Below are 22,142 nucleotides of genomic sequence, written 5' to 3'. Positions count from 1 at the left end.
GAAAGCTAATTACAAATGTCGCCGGTATCATACCATTTTCTCTCTTCCCCCCTTCCTCCCCTCCCGTACATCTATAATAAGCAATTAATATTTCGCGATCGATCGAATATGCTTATTATTTGAACGAGCACAGTTACTTGATATTTAATTCCGACGAATTCGCTCTGTGAGTAAATCCGTTACGACTCCGTTTCTCTCTCTCGCGAGAAGAGATGTACTTTTCTTTAGATGTACAATAACACACGCGCGTGGTTAAAATTTATAAAATTTCAGAAGGATAATACCGCGCGGACGCGCGGGTCTCTTTCGTTTCATGGTGCGATTTTTGGGCTCCGGGACACATTTCATGCCGCACAATGGGAGGCAGGATTTACAAACAGACCGCCCGCATCGCCAGTCGTTCTTGCGCACACACTAATTCGCATCTTCCTTTCGTTAAACCGCTGTTTTCACTAAGCTTGATCTACTCCTCATTGTTCAGCGCAAAATGCATCGCGACCGACGAGCGCGGAGAGAGCGAAATAGAATTGATATTCGTATAATTTCCCTTTAAACAGCGTAACACACGCACAGCTCGGAGCGCCGCTCATTTTAAAACGATGAATACAGACAATTTATGCCGTTTCTCTTCTTGCGAGATTTATTCTCTAAATTTCTCGGAGACGAGTCTTAATTAATAACTAAAAACCTACAAACTCATTAGGAAAAAGTTAGGGGACTTTTCTGTTCAATTCGATACAAGCACACGACAGCAGATGTCGCTACTACAGCTCATCTACTCTCTGTAAAAAATTTGTGTAAAATTACATCTATTATAGTGGGTAATTTTGAGACCAACTATTATAGATGTAAATCTACACACGTAATTATCGCATAAAAATATATTTATATAGACGAAAGACACATTTTGATACGTGTGTAAATTTACAACTATAATACTGGGTCTCATAATTACATGGAATTTTACACAAATTTTTTTACAATATACCGTGTCTCGCGTAATCATTTACAAATCTTCTTCAATTAATATCTCAATAATTATTGCGAATATCACAAATTAGTATAGAACTTTTATGTTCATCTTAATCCGTATTATCTCTCCACGAGAGCTCCGAAAATTTCTGGGACACTCTATGTATATAGATAAGGTATATTTTTGATAAGGTCGTATTTTTGCGACCTTATTTATATCCGTTGAAATGCAGCATTGATAATCTGGAAATTATTTCTCCACGTTGTCTTTATTTCTATAATTAGTTAATTAACGCTTGGCATTTATCAATAAATCCGGTCGGAATTTAGCTCGCGTTACCGTTCGTTATTTGAAGACGCCTCTATCTTTTATTTGTTTCCCTCGGCAGCGCTTTTTAGCTGCTTAACGTCGCGTTATCAGATGGAAGGATTACCACGTAATATATTTAGGTAGTTAAGGGCGGGCATAGGTAAATCGGTGAGGTAGGACCAGACAGAAGGAGAAACCATAATAAAATAGTTGCGAATGAGATCGCGGAAAATCGCGCGCGAAGCGTAGCGCTTGAAATATCCTGAATAGCTCCGCTCGTTTCTTATTTCACGAAGGAAAGTTTCGAACGATAAATGTAGCGTGTAATGACAGGCGTTTAATGATCGTAAAAGTTTCAATTTCAGCCGCAAAATGTCATTAGGGAGAAGAGAAGTTGAAGTCCCGTCGAAAAGTTCTTCGTCACAAACCGATCGTTTTTATTTTGTTGAAAACCGCGCGTCGGCAAATTCTCACTTGAGAATTATAATTATTATAACATCACTAAATAGATTTCTTTAAATCGATTTCTTTAAATATCTTTTAACAGAAAGTATTTTCCTCCTCAAAGATCAATTATATACTTCTGTGAGTATGATACGTGAACTGTCAAAGGAGCTTACGAAAATTCGTCCAAAAATGTGGACAAGATTTTATGATTGCAATAGTTTCTACTAAAAATATAATACTTGCGGTCAGAAATGTAATTGTGATAATTGATCCGGAAATTCAAAAGGCTAGAAAATTGATTTTTTGAATTTTCGACTGGAAATGACTCAAATATTAACTAAATTGACTCTCGATGTCATAATACGATTATCAGAATGCATTATCGAGTAGGAGTTATTTCGTTCCGCTTTCAATGTCGCATGACCGCGCTTTTGGAATGAAATGAAACCCCGAAACTACTCGATAATGTATACTGCACAATCATATTATGACACCCAGAGTCAATTTGGTTCGTATTTAAGTCATTTCTAATTCAAAATTTTAAAAATCAATTTTTGAGATTTTTCAACTTCCGATTCAATTTTGACTATGACAACCACGATTTCGATCCCAAGCATTATACTTTTTTCTTATTAAATCCTCTTGACGAGTAGAAACTATTATACACTGGGAAAAATTTCTGGTAATAATTATCCAGCCTGTGTTGTAGTTACTAAATCATTTAGTGAAATAGTATCAACTAAATATAGAGATGAATATGACCAAATCATTTGGTAACTATAAACCAAGAATCATGGTAATTGTTATTAAGGCTTGATTATAATTACGCAAAGTATGGTAATAATTACCAAAATTATCATATTAAAAATATTTTCGTAATAATGCTTGATTCCAACTATGATGATAGAATGAGGATGTATTAGGATCGCGGCGGTCGGGACCTGCGTCCTCTTTTCGTTCCGGTGAGAGAAAAACGTCGAAAGCGCGGTTTGCTAAGGCCGGGAATCAAACCTGGATCTTTTTAGTTGCCGAGCTTTAACTGACTGCTTTAACCACTGAACTAACTGATGCTTCATACATCACTAACATAAAGATAACATTCAAGTTGCCGTTTAAGTTGGTAATTATTATCTTATTTGATATTAATTATTACTAATGTATTTAATACTATTTATTAAATAATTTAATTGATTTGACTAGATAAAAAATTTATGTTACTAACTATTTTGTAATTATTATCACACAATTGGTAACATTTATATTGGTAACTATTTACCAAATAATATGTTAAAACGCACAACCAAATGGCTGTGATAAGTATTACCAAACTTTTTTTTCAATGTAATCATAAAATTTTGTCCACTTTTTTGAACAAATTTCAGTAAGGTCCTTAATTTCATTTCTTCGTTTACTTTGTCCGACAGAGTGTCTGAACGTTGCGTGTGTCTTGCCGTTAAATAGGACTGCGCGAATCTCCCGTTTATCAACGCAATCGCGAAATTCATTAACGTCGAATTTTCAGTTCGGGAGGCGGTCGATATACACCTATTAGGGAAAAAATCGCGAATCTGCGTACCACGCCGCATCGACGGTGCAATCCAAGTAATTGGCAATTTCCCGTTAAAACGCAACCATTTTGTCAGTGTTTCGTAGCGGAGGGCTCGCCGTTTCGTCCTTTTTGCCACGAGAAATCGCACGTTTAAACTGCAGCTAATGGAGCATTTATTGACCGAAGCGCTCCTCCGCAGGACGAATTCGATTAAAGTTCGACGCGATTCGATTATCAGGAGATACGTTTTCCCGATTCCGTCCTAGCAACGCGTCTGAAAATCTTCGTAACCTTCGTCGAGAGAAAACTCGCGACGCGTTCGACCAAATACATATTCGTGCATAAAAATATGTTTTCCCCGTCGCTATGGCTGCGCGTATATTTTCCCATTATTACATCGACGTGTGATGTACGCAGAGAACACCAAAAAAAAAAAGACAAAATATATATAATCTTATCCTTAGCGGAATCCTCTTGTAGAACATATTGGCTCCAAGAGGATTCTTTTGAAGCCAAAAGGAAAATATTCTAACAGTTCCAAAAAAAGAATTCCAGCCGCAAAGTGCGATTTTCTGTAATCCTATAACTAAAACTTTTATCGGGAATTTTTATTTCTTTTCTAGTGAAATGGATTGTTATTCGGAAATCTACTATTCTAAGCTTTTTTCTCTTTTGAATCGAGAGAAATGTCTACTTGAAGCAAAATGTTCTCTTACTCTTTTAGGAAAGTAAAATCTTAACAGGAGATATATTTAGTTGGATCCTTTAATAGAAAACATATATCTTAATAGAAAAGAACTTAAATACAATTCCTTAATAGAAAAAATTTCTATTAAAAATAAGACTTGTATTCTCTGCAGATAAAGGACGAAATTCCTCTGATTTTACGAATATTGTGCTTAGAATATTATTCTTTTGGTTTTAGGAGAATCCTCTTGAAGCCATATGTAAGAGGATTCTACTGAGGACGAGATTATATTTTCTTGGATGAACATTTCGTAACTGGTTATCTTCGTTCCAAGAAAAATTCGACTCAGATTTGGTCGGAAGAAAGTTGCAACACTTCAAATTTGAAATCGCAAATTGTGACAAATTCTGTTCAACTTGAAAGATAAAGAGTGATTATTTGAATATTATTGTTAATTAGCCATAGTTATGTGATTCAACTCACAAAATTGGAATTTTTCACTTTCTGCTGTCAATCGGTTCATACGTCTTTTTATATCAAGCAAAAGAAGTTCTTATGGGCGTTTGAAATTAATTACAGTTTTTATTTTTTGTCAATTGCGTTAGTTTTTTTACTAGTTACACCTGAATATTCTTGAATTGGAAAGGAAATCGAACATGCTTGACCTCTCCAACGATTGCAAAGCATCTCAGTGCTATTCGCACTTTTTCAATCGTGCATCAAATTTTCATCTCTACTTTCCTCGAAATGCACTTCACGTGGGTTTGGACCGTTCCTGCTTAACCACGGCCAATTAATTGTGTTCGCGCGAGTAATGAAATATCAAAGTACGAACCACCGATAATGACAAACGCACGAAAAAATTATTATTACGCGAGACAAACGCGTAATAATAATTTTTGTCACTCATTTGAGCAATATGGAAACGCGTTCTCACTTAATTATTCACTTTTACATGTCGCGTAATTGGATAGTCGTATAATGACTTATAAAATAAAATGGAGATTTATACAGCGCGTACACACCAAAGGGAGAAGAAGAGAATGACAATGGTAAATATTGTTCGGTTCTCTTTTGGAGGGGCCTGTAGATCGAGAATTACGCGCTCCGATAATCGTCAATCGATTCGCCATTAGTGCCCCAATCGTCGGCGCTATAGACTGCAGGATAACATTTGAATATTTTGGTCGACACTGGCGCGTATTCGCCAATGTTTTTTCCCGCCTTCGTGTTGCCTTTCGCACCGCGTGATCGTTATTAAACAAGATTATATATCAATTCAATTGTCACTGGCGCTGATGTGAAACCAGATTACCTACATTTTTAGTATTAGTATTATTATTATTATTGTTGTTGTTATTATTATCGGCTTGAATCGTGATAGAAATGGCACGATATTACGCTACCGTGAAAAGCGAGACTTTTACGGACTTTTTCAACGAAAGGAGACTGTCAAATTTGGGCAGAATCAAATTTCTGCCTCATTAGAGGACGGTAACTTTAGTGAACCATAAATTTACATTATATGGGTTGTCTAATAAACAGAAATCATAATTATATCACTAATAACCTGCGGGAACATTTTGAAAACCGTGCTATTATATAGCTCGATGATTCGTTGATGTGCGTTCTCTAATGATGTAACTAATCCTGTTTCTAATTTACTTCCCATTCAGTATTATTATATTACAAAAACTGTTATAAAATTATGATTTTTGTATGTAAGATAATCCATATAATGTATATTTGATAATCCATATAATCTATATTTGATAATTCATACAATGTAAATTTATGATCTACTAAAGTTACTTCTAATAGGCAGAAATCGAGCTAAATTGATACTCTTCTTTAACGTCTTCAACGATACTGACATATATGTGTATATACATTTGGGTATTAATAGTCATTACTTGAAACTAGCTTCAGGTGAGACGTTCGGATTTAAATTTAGTCAGATGTGAATTCTTAGCTGAATCGCGATTAAGGAGTGTAATAAACGAAAGTATAATAAAATAAAGTGAAAATGAGATATATATTATGCGAAAGATACAACAAAAAACTCAAATCTAACTCTAAATTTATTTATATCTGAGTATCTCACGCGGAGGACAAATTTCAAGCAATGAGTATTAATATGGATCTTAGAGTATTAATATGGATCTTAGAGACGTTTAATTTCTCTCCTGTTTCGAATGTTATGGACGGAAAAATAGCGAGTACTATCGCGGATAAATATTCATCGCGAGATAAGAAACAGAGAAATCTCACCATATAACTGACAGATGTCACATTGAACTATAATTGAACTATTTTCCTGCGATTGTAATAAGTTCATCTCTAAAGAGATCTAAAGGTCAAACAATACAGACTTTATATTGTGTATTCAGCCCCACATCGGGGATTAGGAAGATACACAAATTTGCCTGCTTCTTTTATATATCAAATTTTCATTCCCTACACGGAAAAAATAATTTGCTGCAGCAGTAAACTAATTTGCTACATATGGACAGTTAAATATAATTCGCTGTGTTAGCTATTTTTCTTTGCTGCAGGAATCTATTTCCTTGCTATGAAAAAATTTTCTCGTACAGCAAGACAAGTGGCTAACGTAGCAAATTTGCTACAAATGGACAACTAAACATAATTTACTGTTTTAGCTACTTTTTTTGTTGCGGGAGCAGATTTTCTTGTTATCATAGCAAGGAAATTGACTCCTGCAGCAAAGAAAAAGTGGCTAACAAGCAAATTATGTTTAGTTGTCCATATATAGCAGATCTTTTTTTCCGTGCATGTTTGATCGATTGTCGATCAGTTATCTAAAGTAAATTGTTGATCTTTTATGTTTCAGGGACTACTACTATGACAGGTGAATGTCTCGAACTTTCCTTCAGCGAACAGGTATACAATCAATATCGTAATGTTAATTGGGTTCGCGCCACCATTCGTATCGACTGAGCGATCAACGTTGAAAATGTACGCACAATAGCCGGAAGCAGTGCTCGACGAATTAACAACGGACAGCAAGCGCGGGATTTCTAATAACCTTTTCGCGCAGTGACGCGCTTTAACTGAAAACCATTCGTTCCAATGCGAGGCGATATTCACGTGTCAGTTGGGCCAGCGCGGTGCCAGAAAGATATAGAGATTAAAATAGAACGCATATAGATTATCGAAATGTCGCGGCATCGCGCAGTAGCTGCGAGATTATTTCAACGAATATAGCATATTTGAATAAAAACAGAACAAAGAGGGAAGAATAACGCTACCAAAGAATAAAAGATTACGCGTAAAGGCTGTTACACACTAGCGTTATGTTTTGTATTATTTTTTAGCCGAGTCTAAATTTTCATCGGATGACGGCATTTTTATCCGTCTAACCTCGATAGGAAAATAACCAAAATTCGCATTAAAGTGTCGAAATAAGTTACTCTCAGTAATAACTCGGTTAGTGACAATTTTGTTATCAAAATATTTAACTATTTAAATATTTTGTTGTCAAAGCTTACCGCAAAAAGAGCATTGGCAGTTTCGAAATAAAGAATTTACGGTCTGAAGAGGATTATTAGAGGCATTCGTGAGGAACTTATAGTAGATTTGAAATTTCGACTCGGAATATATCCTCATAAGATCTTCATAGAAAATTTTTGAAACTGTCTTTTTCTTGAAAATGCAAATAAATTATAAAAACAAGACGAATTAAAATGAGATCGTGTGAATACAGGAACCGGATAAATCCGAGTAATCGGATAGTGATTATTTCGCGGACAATTCAGATGTTGAATCGTGTCTCCGAAATTTTGGAGAGCCTCAAACGGTAGTACGTAACCGCCTTTACTTCCTTCGCCGAAAATCAGTGCAATTTATGTCTACATGTATGCAATAGTAATACACTGTGCCAATGTCGAAATCAGACACTCACCATTCCACGTGGAAAAAGCTCGCTGAAGTCCAACAACGAAACTCGCCGCTGCATCCCCCGAATTGCACCCTCACCGCATCCGGAACTTCGCCGCGGCCAGCCTCCGACCGGCATTGTCCCACGTCATTCCACGTAGATTGCACTCCAGTTCGTGTTCGTACTTCACTCGCGACGCGATTAATATTCACGTTTTAACGGTGTTTAACGACGTGACGAGTATCAACTCGACAGCACCAATGAGAGAAATTGTTGCGTTTCTAAGCCGAAAAAAGGAGGAAAGTATCGCAATTGCAATTTGCAACTGCAATTTTTTTTATTTTTATATGTATATTATTTTTTTGTATGTTTTTTTTTATTTTTACATGTTTTATGTACATGTAACTTCTATGTGTATATTATTCAATATAATATTAATTCAACATAAAAATATTAAGTGGGATTATTTGTCAGTTAAATGGAATTATTGTCCAGTTGAAATGGTCAAAATGTGAAAATTATAATAGTTTCGAGAGAGAAAAAAGAGAAGGGGGATACGAATCTCCTGAAAAGTTATGATTTTGCAGTTGCAATATTTCTCATCGGCACCGTCGATTCATCCTAGAACGGTTTCCCGAATCGAAATTTTGGTCCTACTTTTTCGACTACTTGAACTTTCTAACGTCTGTATATTCTGAAAAGTCAATGTGTGTTTGATACATAGAAAGAACGATAAATTGATTTTGACTTAAAAAGTGTAACGTAAATTACATATTATTACATAATCTTACGTTTTTTGGGTTAACAGCAGTAAATATACGGAGAAATATAATTTCTTTTCATGTAAATTTTTTTCAACTTTACCGTGTTTTTAGTTTAAGAATAGACTGTTAGTAAAGCTTATCTTGCTAAGAAACATAGCAAATTTCGCGGAATATCTTACACGTACGTTAAATAGCATCAAAAGGAGTAGGCGTCGGAGTGTCAGAAAAAGGCGTCGGGGCCAAAAGAGCGGGATCCGCATTCTCGACTCGGGTGAATCGCGCATAGAATTGATTGCGGCACAAAGTGCGAATCGAGATTCGCGGGTGATACGCGATCGCGCGACGCTAATGTGAGAGAAGAGCGGAATTGCGAACGGAGGATCGATCTCGCGCGAAGAATCCCCCTCGGTGAACGCGCGCGCGGAAAATAATCGCGGCTGGCGCGGAATTCTCACGCGTCGCGGCTTCGCCGCGAAGATTATTTCGCGATATATGCGCGACGAGATCACCTTATAATGCCCGGGCGAAGTCTCGCCGCGCAACGCTCGCGCGAAGATTGCACACGCCGCAATACTTACGCGCGGAGACAACTACGTGATATTTTCGCGAAGGAAGGAACTCCCGAAGATACTCGCGCGAATTTCGATCTAACGAACGATCCACGGCCGGGAGGAGCGTGTCCGCAAATAGCGACGCGAAATATGCGCGCGAAAGCAGGAATCGCGCGGCGATCGCCGAATTTATCGACGCGATTAACATTCATATTTTAACGGTGCTTAACGACGAATACGGTAACTCGACGGCACCAATTAGAGGAATTGTTGCGTTTCTAAGCCGAAAAAAGGAGGAAAGTATTTTAATTGCAATTTGCAACTGTATTTTTTTTACTTTTATGTATCTTTTTTTATGTATTTTTATGTGTTTTTATTATCTTTTATGTATTTTTTTTATTTTTATGTACGCTGTAAAAAATCTTGCGTACACAATACGTAAACAAATGTTCTAAAAAGTCCACTCTAAATTTTGTGTAGAAAATAACTCATTCATATGTTTATTAGTGTCTTATTTATATTATGTACTAGTCTATACATAATGTAAATAACACACGAATGAACATATAAATGAATTATTTTCGACACAAAATTCAGAGTGGATTTTTTTGGAGTATTTGTTTACATACTGTGTACGCAAGATTTTTTACAGAGTATATGTGTGTAACATCTATGTGTATATTATTCAATATAATATTAATTCAACATAAAAATATTAAGTGGAATTATTTGTCAGGTAAATGGAATTATTGTTCAGTTAAAATTAATCAATGAGAAAATTACAAAACTTTCGAGAGAGAAAGAGACAGGAGGAAGATACGAATCTTCTGAAAAGTTACGATTTTGCAGTTGCATAATTTCTCATCGGCATCGTCAATTTATCCTAGAACGGCTTCGAAATTTTGACCTTACTTTCTCGACCTTAACTGTCTGCATATTCTGAAAACGAGCGAAATAAAACCGCGATCGTATCGCGAAACTCCTATCTCGCATATTGCATTAAAAAGTCGGAGATTAATAATCGCGAAAACGATCGAAATCTATTAACGAGCACACGAGCAAAATGATCGCGTCCGCCGCGAAATCCCGCGGTAATCCGCCGGCAAATCGCGTGGCGTGATCGTGACGCCAATGTATACAACGTGCGCTACGAATAAATCGTGAAAACTGAAAAATCGCGCCGCAACCGTCGAATTTGTTGAAGCGCGGCGAATTGTGCGGTTTTACGGAATTATTGCGCGATATTACTATATGTGCAAAGTGTTTACGAGCGTGTACATTATATTACGGAGATTCGTAACTAATCCGCATTTTATAATTGCACTCTCGCACAATTCGATAATCACCATGCGACCTGTATGCGTGCGCGCCATTTTGTTGTTTATAATAAAATTTAGAGTCCGTCCATAGAGAGATATGTAGAAATATCTAGAATAAACAAGGAGTGGTCGATTTCGCAATCTCCCATGAGAACGTAGAGCGGATTGAGATGAACAAAAACGTCCGTTTTGCAAAAATCGCAATAATGATCGACATATTAATTTCAGAGCTTAATTTTAGATTTTAATTAAAGAAAATTTGCGAATAATCACGGACGATATGGTAGAGCAGCTTTTTTTACGTGTTGCGGCGCAATTTTGACGCACGATTTCTCCGCGATGTATCTTGCCTGATCGAAAGGTCGAATTTTATTTGACATTGTTCGTATTATTGTGGGAAAACTGAATCCTTGACCGAGGAATAGTGGTACGTAACAATAATCGATCGTATACCTCAATGACAATTATGTTTTATCTATCCAAAGTCAAGCTCTCTTATTTTCTTTTCTCATTTTCTTTTCTTCATTATGTTTAAAACACTTCTTCGCGAAGCTATGTTCCTTTATCGTTATACGACAAGGTACTCCGTACATGAGAGTAATTTCTATGTAAAAGAAAAAGAGAAAAAGAAAATCGCGAATCTTTTCTTTGCAAAGCTCTTCGCTCTGTAATTATACGACAAAGCAGTCTATGTGAGAGTAATTTCTATGTAAAACATTATAATGCAATATAGACTCTCTGTATCAATTATACTCTTATTTTAATTTACTTAGCATTATCATCGATTATTTCATATGAAATAATTTCAAAGGATTAGCATTTTGATATTATTGTAACGCAAATTTGTACGATGCGATTAAACGCAGGAATATTAGAGGATTTGTAAAAAATTATTAAACAGCACCATGATGGACGAGCGGAAATTTATAGCGAATATCGAATCTTGTCAAAGCGAAAAAGAGGGATATGATTTGTACCACGTTCGCTCAACGGCCCGTTTTCCCACGCGTCAAAATCAAAATAAAGCAAAAATCAAATCAAGTGATGTAAATTGCACTGAAATTCACACGGAAACGAAGCTAACCCACCACCTCAAGCTCTCCTCGAAGAGAGTGCAGGGCTCGACCCACCACCGCCCCAAAAATCTTTGCCCATTTCTCACTCACCAGTGAAGCAGCTGGAATTCGGGGTCGGCCACGTAGCTTTCGCTACAACCAGATGTGGAACAAAGAATACAGTTTTGCCGGTTAGAATTAGGGATTCGGCTTAACGAACAAGCTCCGCATAGATACCGGTGGATTAGCCCTTTACGGTCGTAATTCGAGCCTCGTTCTGACGGCTGTATCTCGTCTTTCGACCGCAGAGGGGAGGTAGAGATAGTCGGTGAAACGTATCTTCCAGCCGACCCAGCTCGGCCCGAACCGGATCCTCCGGTGCTGCATCTGCATCCACCAGAGCTACACATCCGTCGCGGGGAGGGGGAGGTGGAGGGCGCCTCCGCCAGATCTGCAAAAATTATGTGTTCTCGGTTAATCACTGATCACTTTTCATACAAAGCGCACGATCTTATTATTGCAATACACTCAGAAAGAAATATCTAAGGCATTAACAGTCGTTACTTGAAGTTTCTCTCACGTGAGATACTCAGATTTTCACTCAGAATTAGGCCCAAGTTTTTCAGTTGAATCATATATGTAATATTAAATCTGCAATCGCGACTAAGAGTCGGTTATTTGAGGATAGATTAAACTTAGATTTCAACTTAAACTCTGTTTGAACAAAACCAACGCATTGTTAGAATAGAACTTGAATCCAATTTTAAACTGCTATTGAAAAACCGGCCCTAAATCATTCAACTCTGAACTCAGATCTGAGTATCTCATTTGAAAGAAGTTTCAAGTAACGACTATTAATATGGATCTAAGAGATCTTAAGCGATTGGTGCTAATAACACATTTACTTATACTAATATACATAATTTCACATTGAGAAAAGATTTCTTGCAAATGAGAAAATATATTTTTTCCTCTAAAACGCCTCTTAAAACGCTTTTCTAGAAAGCAATTGTTTACTCTACTTGTACACACTGAGAAATAAGAAACGAGTTACACACACTGAGAAAAAAAATACTTGAAAACTTATTCGTGCGGGATAAAAGTTTATTTCTGTGAAATAAAATTCATACCTCTTGTTTATTCCACAGAAACAAATTCTACATCCCGTCCAAATAAATATTCAAGCATCTTCCTTCTCAGTGCGCAAAGGAATTCAGATTTAGTATAAGTGGATATATATTATTAGTGTCCAAAATAAATATGCGTTATTTTCAGATATTTCTTAGTGTAAAAGAGCGAGAAAGAAACGAGTGTTTACCCTTTAATCACATCAGTGCTTACGATCATGTCCTGACATGGCACTCGCGACACGATTTTACACACGATTAAAATATCGAGTACGATAAGAAGAAAAGACACGACGACTATACAACAATTGAGTGATCGTCGCCTTCCGACTGAGATACGCTCCCAAATTCATGATAGATTTGGAAGAATATTCTACCGCGACAAATTCGGAAAAGTGGAGAATAATGAGAGACACGTGCGGCACGTATGATCTCGCGCGCGAGACTGTTGTCGTACCGAGCATTACGCGTACGTGACAAGTGCGTGTAGTCTTGGAGGTCGCGCGACCTTCAGCCACGGCGCGTCGAGACACGGCGCTTTTGGACAGACTATTACGCAATCAGCTTATTACATTTTCACACTGCATTACAATGCTCGATATATTGCGGTATATATTGTAACATTTAATTATTTAATACATGTCCCCGCAGGGATCAGCTTTGCTCTCTATGCATCATACGACTCGGTTAATTAACAGAATCTAATAATTATGCAGGATGTTCCGTCGAATGATACTTTGATAATATATTCGGAAGCTGAAGTCGGAAATCCTGGTACAAAAATGTTTAAATATCAATGTTCCGAGCTATTAAAGGAATATAATTGCAATAGAATTAAGTATATATTCGCAAAGATTTTTGAGAGATTATGTTAAAATGATTAAGCTTTACTTGAAGGGAAACAACCATTTAAGTTGCTGAAACTCGTAGAGATCAACTAATCAAAACGCAAGTGTGATATTTTTAGAATTTATGCGAGAATTATTAAATATTTTTTTAGTATTTTATAGAAATATACAGAGAGAAGATATTTAAGAAAGAAAAATTATTTATTCGGTGAATACTAACATATTTATTAATATCTTTATTAACTACCATAACATTTTTATTAACATATTTATCCTGTTTGAGGGACTTCACGCATTTTGTTCTCTTTAAATGTTTGTAATATCTTCGGAATTTTTTTTTGTTATTATATCTCAATGTTCCATAGAATCATAAGGAATTACAAGGTTTGAGAAATTATAAAAATATAATTAAAAAAAAGAAGAATAAATTTTAGCAAGTTTCATGTTTTCAATGACAGGTTACTTACACTGATATAAAATATTTATCAAATTAGGAGATATACATTTTTTGAGAATCTCTGATTCATATGAAAGCAATTACTTATTCTATTTAAACAAAAGAATGTAGATTCAAGTAAATATGCTATTAGGATTCATCGAACATTTTTTCTTTTCTAGATGTTTTCTCTCAGCATATGTAAAACGTTTACAACACTAGTAAGAAAATGCAAATTCTATTGCTAGCAACCGTATTTGTGTCCAATATAATATAAATCATACAAATGCTAATGAATGTGTTTAATTGTGGAAATTTAAAAGGTTTTATCAAGTTATGGTATCTAACGATTATATCTAATAATTTTTAATAATTTTCTGCTTAGATGCTTGAATGTATGTTTATTAATCATTCTCAACACATACAGTGTGTCACTAATTAAGAGAGAAATGGTTAAAACACACATTTAATATGAAAATTATTTCTGTAGAAATACTATGTTCTTCTTACCTACCTTTCTATTACTTCAACCTCTTGCGTTCAAGCATCAAGGAGCACGATTGCGTTTCTTCTCTTGTTTCATAATTCGGCGTTGTCGCGCAATTTTGTTGCTCAGAATGCAAGAATAGTTTTCCTGATACGTTTGCGTAGAATATTTGATTGTGTTTTTATCACTCCCTTCTTTCACATCTGGACAATCAAACGACTACAGACAATGCGTCTATTTTTAACCATTGTAACGCGAGACTGTAATGAGTTTTATTATTTACCGATGCCACTTGAATGCCGCGAACGTTTCTCAATCGACGCACGCTTTACAAGCATCATCCTGTAATTGAGGTTATATCTGCAGATTGCGTCTATTTTTCGTCGCGAAGATTAATGAGCTTTGCTATTCACTGGCATCATTTGAACGTCTATGAACGTTTCTCGATCGACACACGCTCCATAAGCATCACCCTGCAAATGAGGTTATATCTGCAGATTGCGTCTATTTTTCGGCGGTTGTCGCGAAGACTAATGAGCCTTGCTAGATGACTAGACGTCTCGATTTTTTCGGGAGTCATTTTTCTCGATTTTTCACGCTTTGTCCCGAATTTCTTCGAATGCTATTCGGGACACCGATTTGTCATCATTTCCAATGATTGGTCTGTTCTTTTCAGCTAACTGCTGAATTGATGCAATAAGTGAGACAAGTATATTTTTTTCACACTCTAACTTATTATATCAGTTCAGCAGTGCAGCTGAAAAGAACAGGCCAGATTTTGTCAAATAATTTTCGGATCTTTTTACCTTCCCTCCCCGCCCCTCTCCTCCCCATTTCATACATTTATGAAGTATCCCGATTCAGAGCTGGGAAATCTGGTCACCTTACCTATATATCGCGAGGAGAAACGAGAAGATTACTTACAAATGACGTCTTCATGATACGGCCCGGCGATCGCACATCGCTATTCTCGACACTTCCGAGACTTATTAACGCGCGAGACTCACTTTCGACGGATAAAAGATGCAAGAAATGTCAAGAAATATGGGTCGATATGTGCCCATGGCTGACTGCTTGGCGCGAAAAGATCGTGCATTTCGCACGATTCATTACCAACGCTTAGATTGAATAACCACGATGACAACTTCGTAGTGCGAAACGAACGCGATTGGTCTAGAGTAGTTAGTAACTCGAGCAAGTGGTTAAGGCGTCCGCCGTAGAGATCGCGTCGTTGTAGACGCGCGACCTCGTTCGCATCACCGGCATGTTCACATGCATGCACTTTTGGCACTTTCGGCGCGCTAATAAACTTTTGGTGTACGTGATCGACAGCGGGTGCGTCTGCGATCTTTTCATTTCGAGCAACTGTCATGAACACAACGCTCCTTATTTCATACGTCTTTCGTTTGTGTCCTGTGAGTCTCCTGCGGAAATAAGTATTAGAGTGCCGAAAATAACCTCCTTGTCTACAACCTTGCTTTAATCTTTAAGCCGTAAAAAATTGACCAATCATAGTCGATTATTTTAAAAATAATCAACTGTGGTTGGTCAATATCTTATGGCTTAAAGATTAAAGCTAGGTTGTGGATAAAGGGAACGACGTGCGGTCGTCAGGACATATCGTAAGTACATTATTACAGAGTAATCTCTTCCTTTCTCGACGCACACAGCTCAGGTGACCAGACGTCCCGATTTTTCACTCTTTGTCCCGAAAATTTTCGAGTGCTATTCGGGACACTGATTTGTCATCATTTTCATTGGGTGCGTTCAGCGAACTCAACAGTTGCACAACAGTTGAGCAATTCATCAACATAATTGGTCTAAAGTTAGAGATCTAACAGTAAGGATCAATAATCACTGACCGCTCACTGATCAGCTATGTTTTCTGAACGCAGCCAATGATTGCCAAATAATTTTCAGATCTTTTTATTCCCCTTCCCCCGCTCCCACTTCACACATCTATGAAGTGTCCCGAATTCAAGACTGGCAAATCTGGTCACTTTATTACTCACTAGAATCATCTATCATGAGAACTATTATGTGAACATCCGCAAACGTTTCTTTCGAGGGACCGACTCACGCATTCCACAGACATCATCTTGCAAAGAACACCAGCCAATTTCTATAATATCCCATCTGTGAAAAGAGATATTGTTAAAAATGGTGAAAGCGCCACTCTCTCTCTCTCTCTCTCTCTCTCTCTCTCTCTCTCTCTCTCTCTCTCTCTCTCTGTCTCTCTCTGATAAAGGTCTGAAGCCATAGAGAGAGAGAGAGAGAGATCTTGCAAACAAAGTTATGTCCGCAGAGCGCGCGTCCACTTTTTGTCTAACGCCAGCATTAATCGCGAAGGATGTTTTGTCTCGCGCCAGCTACGCTGGCGAACTTTCGGCGAGCCGCTGCCTCGCCTCGTTCGTAAGCGGGACGCGTCCGCGTATCTTTGTCTCGCGCGGATCTCTTCAATTTCAGCACGCGCCAGCTAATTCGCGAATGCACAATAATGACGGCGTCACACGCGGGCGCACGCGTGCGCGCTTCGCGCGAGCGGCGGAAGTGGCGCGCCCGGCGTCGCGCGACTCGCATATTTAAAAGCGAGCAGCGCGCGCCGCCGCGTGTCGCTCGAATGTAAACTCATTCGGGACAAAAAAAAAGGTAAGGAAAAAGGAGCAGAACGCCGCCGCCGCGGGGGCGCGTCGTCACACGGTTTTCGCAAAAAAGTCGCTCCGCTCGGCGAAATGCGCCGCGGTGCATTCATATTTTGCACTTTTTAATCGCGTGCTCGCGCGCTTCGGCCGCGGAATGGCGCGAACTTTTATTGCCGCGCCGTGTCCGGCGTATCGCGACGACGCGCTCCACTCGGCGGAACGCGGCGCGGCGCGACGCAGCGCGACGTGTGCTATCCACGTGCGAGTCACGGAGAGCGCTGCTGAATAGTCATAATTAAAGCGGAAGCGAAGGCACGATCGCAGCGCGTTCGCGCAACTTTCTGTTTGACACCTCGCTTTTTTGTCTTCGGCCGGGACGTCCGTCGCTCACTTCACGTCGGCCATTGACGGTCGCTGTCAAATCACTGCCAGCATGTACAGCGCTGGTAAAACGTAAGAAATCATAATTTTTAGAAATTTATCTCTCTCAGTGCTGGAAATAGGTATTTTACGTAATACATCGGAGATTTGAGTAACAGAGAATTGTAGTAAAAGTATTTGCCATTTAAGAGTTTGATTTTTATATTCTAGTATGTTTTGTATATCAATTACTTAAAATAATATTTTTTTGGGAAAGTTGGCGTTTTAGTACATGAAACTATTATATGAAAGAGACATATGTGAAAAAGAATAGTGTAGATGTGGTCTGCAAATTGATTGGAGATATCAAATTTTTGCCATTTTACACGACTCTCCATTTTGTTATCAAAACTTTTCATTAGTATGATCCTGAACGAAATTTGTTTTTTTACATGTAGCTAAAATAACATTTCTCTTCAACGTTCTCGAATATGTTTTGCGTCCGTTTTCTATCCCGCATATAACAGTTCATGTTCAGTTTATGTTCAGTTATCATGAATCATGTCTAGCAAGATCAAAAAAATATTTGAACTTTTTTTCTTTTGAATCCAGATTACTATTAAAAAAATAATATAAAAAAATATTCAAATATTAATAGAGAGCTTTTCCCGTTTTCAGTCAGAAACTGCGTGTTTCCACTATTTGCTTGCAAATGCCCGTCAGAATAAAACTATACTGTTCAAATACGGCGGTACATTCACGTCTTCTCGTTATCACGAGAACGCCAATAGCACTTTTTGATAATAGTATTAGATAGTAGTAAATAGTAAATAATTCTGGTAGATATCAACCTGTTGCTTTCAGTCAAATTTTTCATCTAATGAAGCAGTTAATACAAAGTTCTATTCGCGAAACTGCATGCAAAAAACTATATATTACATTGAAGTGAATATTTCTAATATTTCCTAAGTTTAGACATACCGTTTTGCGATGTTCGCAATAAATCTTGATATATTAATTAAAAATATCGCGGAGGAGGGACACCCTGTATACATTAAATGTATACGTATATTCTGTGTTGAAAGCTTCCATATTCGTGCTTAAAGACCAAAACAATAAGAACGCCCAGAATTGGCTGCGTGTCCGGGAATTGCTACTTCCACCTTAATCGTTTCCTCAACAGCGGAACGATATTTTTCTGTGCGCGCGCGCGTTTCAAGCGTGCGCCGTCCCGACGACTAACAAAGTCGTATAACGGGAGTTGCGGATTTGTCGCGATATACCGGGCCGGAAGTCGTGCCGCACGCTAACGGATTCTCACCGTGCGACCATTTCACATCTACATGCGAGCGAACGACAACGACAAACGAAGAGAGGATTGACGCGGATTGAGAAGAGAATTCGTAATTCGAAATCTCGAATCTATATCACGAGAGGCTCACGCGAGGCGTGACGCACTGCACGCATGGGATGCAATTCGATTAACACGTTGGGTACAACGCGGCTGCAATATCTATACCGGGTGTTGGATTAATTAGAGACGGCTGTCCCGCGAGACGCGTCGTCAGGTGTGTGCATTAGTGGAATCAAGATCCGCGCGATTTAGCCGCCGACTCGTTCGCCAATTTTTCGCGCGGGGCCACGTTTTTTCACCGCCGCGAAAATCGCGCGTTTCGCTCGTCAGAGAATCAGTTAGACGTCAACGAGCAATTTTAATTTCACCGATCCACCTGTGTTACCTTTCGCCCCGCGAATCACTTCGCAAACGTGGAGCGTCTTGGAGCGACATTTTGCGAAAGTTTTCCGCAGTTGTCGCGTTTCGCGATTTACGTTCGCAAATACGCATATAAAATGTGCCGAACATCGTAACGTATTAATTGGAAATTTTCTCATTGTTTCTGTCAGATATGAATAACGCGATAAATTTGCAATTTACGTAATTATGTAGTCTGCGCAACCACAATTCAACCGAGGATTTTCGAGTGGACGCTCAAACATTCCTTTCTCGATCCAAAGGCTATTATTCGAAACGTTTTATTACTTTTTTTGTTTTTTGTTTTTAATAGTACTGCATTACATCGTGCGGAGATATTAACTCGTAACATTTTATGTATCTCGCCTTGCACAAACGCTTAACTGTCGCAAACGCATGTGCTGCACAAGAGTTCAACGGTATATTTTTAATTAAATGCGGTTTAGTCCACAATTAAATACTCTCCTCGTTAAACCCGTGCAGAACGCTCATCATGTCCAAAATGCAGCTCATTACGTTTTTAACAAACTCTAATTTAGTCGGCCGCGGCAACATCTCTCTTCTCTTATATTCATTACTTACAAATTATCCTCCGTTCTCTTTTTTTAGCAATTATTACGAATCATTAATTTACCTAAGAACAGTCGACAAAAGATTCGCGAAAATTATGGAAAATAATATGAAACAAGGATTGATTGGGTAACGTCTCATGTTTCGAAAAATTCTTCTCTCCAAGATAGTTTTGTACTTTTTCTTTTCTTTTTATTGCAGCAGTTTACAATTACGAAGATTGATCGTGTCGGGAAATTCGTGTGACAAAGAAGGAAGTAATTGTTTATCGAGGTGTGTGTGTGTTCTTTGTATATTCGCAAAATTTCCTAATTCTTCGAACGTCTAAATGGGGCATCTCGTCGTTTAACTTATCGATACATTTCCTCTTGGCATAATATTTTATTCGTTACCGCAATAATTATTATTACCAAAGGCGTGCTTCCATGGATCGGCCAATAATTTGAACAAATGCGAAGTGTCATTCGGTCGAATGTGCACAAAAAGCCCCGCCGCTGGGTTAAATTAATAATTACTATTTACAGTTGCATGAGCATAATGAATAATTATGGATTATCGGCTGAGAATAACAATTTACGACTCATTGCGCGCGAATGAGGTTAATTTCGTTGCAGCGGAATGCACCAGCGATTATTTATGTTCCTGCATCTCCGCGGTAAGCAATAATGTGATTACACCATAACGAGAAAGTTAGTTTCTATTTAAAGACGTTTATTACCGATTAATTAATACTAATGCTGGAAAAGCGACATGAATTTCCCTGATGTTTTGAAGTATACATATCCTGATGTTGAAGTATACACTTCTGTATATACGGGGAGTGTGATCAATAAAGCGGCCGAGACTCTCTCTCTGAAGGGACATGCAATCATTCGTTAAATCGAACGGAAAGTTGAGGTCATTGAGGTTTCGAAAACAGCACTTGCGAAATTAACGCTGGATTCTAAAATCGGTATTTATATTGATAAGTGATTCACGATCTTCGATTGATCGGCCATGCCAGTTGTGCAAGAGTGACCCAACTCATACAAAATTACGAGTTTTTGTTTTACCAATAAGTTTTTCTACAAGAGATAAGAAGGATCAAATCCTTATGGGCGCCTAAAATTAATTAAAGAAACAATTTCTATTTTCTATTACTATTTTGTCCATTTTTTTAAAAGTTAAGTTTGTCAATAAATATCTTCGAGGAGGAGAAAATCAATCATGCTTGATTTCTGGAACGATTGAGTAGAGTTATCTGTACTTTTTAAATCATGTGTCAAATTTTCTTTATTTTTCTCGAAGTGTGCTTTATATGAGTTGGATCATCCTCGCCTAATTACGGCCCAAAAATAGATTTGTATTTGGAGAATATGTTGTTCGATTGTTTTGTTCAATGAATTCTTTGTTATGCGATATGAATACGTTTAGTGAGGGGAAAGTGCGACGTTTTTAGCTCGATAAATTTCAGAACGTATTTAGTATCCAACAGGAAAATTGATCTTTTGAAAATTACTGAGAAACAAACTCTCTTGTGGGATACCGGATGCGTTTTGGGATTCATCGAGGTAAAAGTGTCGCAACCCTCCTTCCACTGACTGCACACGACCGGTGTAATAGCCGTCACATATGAAGTTATATCCTTTTAAGGCTGTCTCTAAGAAATTCATTATGCGCCTTAAGCACAAATTTTTGTCGAAAAACATCTCTTCATATATTTCACACGACCTTTTTCTCACTGACTGCACACGACCAGTTTCATTGCCTTCACATATGAAGTTATATCCTTTAGAGTAGGAAATTCATTAGAAACGCGCTTTAGAGACAACTTTTTGTTTGAAACATTTCTTCATATACTTCGCACAATCTTCCTTTCGTTGACTGCACATCACCAGCGTAATAGCCTTCACACATGATGTTGTATCCTTCAGAGAGAAATTTATTGTGCATTTTTAAAGATGTATTCTCCATATCTCAAAAGCAATAAAAAAATAAAAAAAATTAGAGTTTAATTTTTCTATTGCATCTAAAAGTGATCGATTTGATTAATTCGAAGTCTAGGTAAGAAATTATTTTTTTTTAAGCGTAAGCTCAGCAAACATCAAGATCAAATGATGTTTCAGTGATGCACTAATGACGTCTTAAATTTTGTTTTTCGTTTTTGTCACATATTGAGCAATACTCTTATTTATTTTTGCACGTGCTTTTATTGTGTAAAAACATTTATAATTCTGTACAATCAATACGACTTAAACCTTGCAGAAAAATGTCAATATTCTATCGATAAAGTTGTCAGCATCCCCTTAATGTCAGTAATATGTTATTTGACGTTACGTACTTGAGACGTTATATATTTGGGAATATTTTTAGTCATGCTACATGGA

The 22,142-nt window shown here is 37.6% G+C and overlaps 1 protein-coding gene and 1 long non-coding RNA gene across 6 annotated transcripts in view; one reads left to right on the top strand and one right to left on the bottom strand.

Moving 5' to 3' along the window:
• The window catches only part of LOC116841559, a 271,814-nt gene extending 256,181 nt beyond the window's left edge, over positions 1-15,633 (bottom strand). Inside the window, exons 1-4 of the long non-coding RNA XR_004377570.1 lie at positions 15,376-15,633; positions 14,735-14,924; positions 14,479-14,654; positions 11,665-12,004 (exon numbers count right to left, since the gene is read on the bottom strand). This is a non-coding gene — a long non-coding RNA (uncharacterized LOC116841559). The remainder of the gene's footprint in view (positions 1-11,664; positions 12,005-14,478; positions 14,655-14,734; positions 14,925-15,375) is intronic.
• Positions 1-22,142, top strand: part of LOC116841558 — a 372,377-nt gene that overhangs the window by 323,366 nt on the left and 26,869 nt on the right. For all 5 annotated transcript variants that reach the window (XM_032809626.1, XM_032809629.1, XM_032809625.1 and 2 more), the window contains one exon: positions 6,818-6,835. In XM_032809626.1, coding sequence (XP_032665517.1) covers positions 6,818-6,835 — 18 coding nt within the window. The remainder of the gene's footprint in view (positions 1-6,817; positions 6,836-22,142) is intronic.

This window comes from Odontomachus brunneus, unplaced genomic scaffold, assembly GCF_010583005.1.
Source record: "Odontomachus brunneus isolate Ranch 3 - 2012 unplaced genomic scaffold, Obru_v1 Obru_scaffold_016, whole genome shotgun sequence".
Taxonomy (NCBI): Eukaryota; Metazoa; Arthropoda; class Insecta; order Hymenoptera; family Formicidae; genus Odontomachus; species Odontomachus brunneus.
This window is presented reverse-complemented; position numbering and strand designations above follow the sequence as displayed.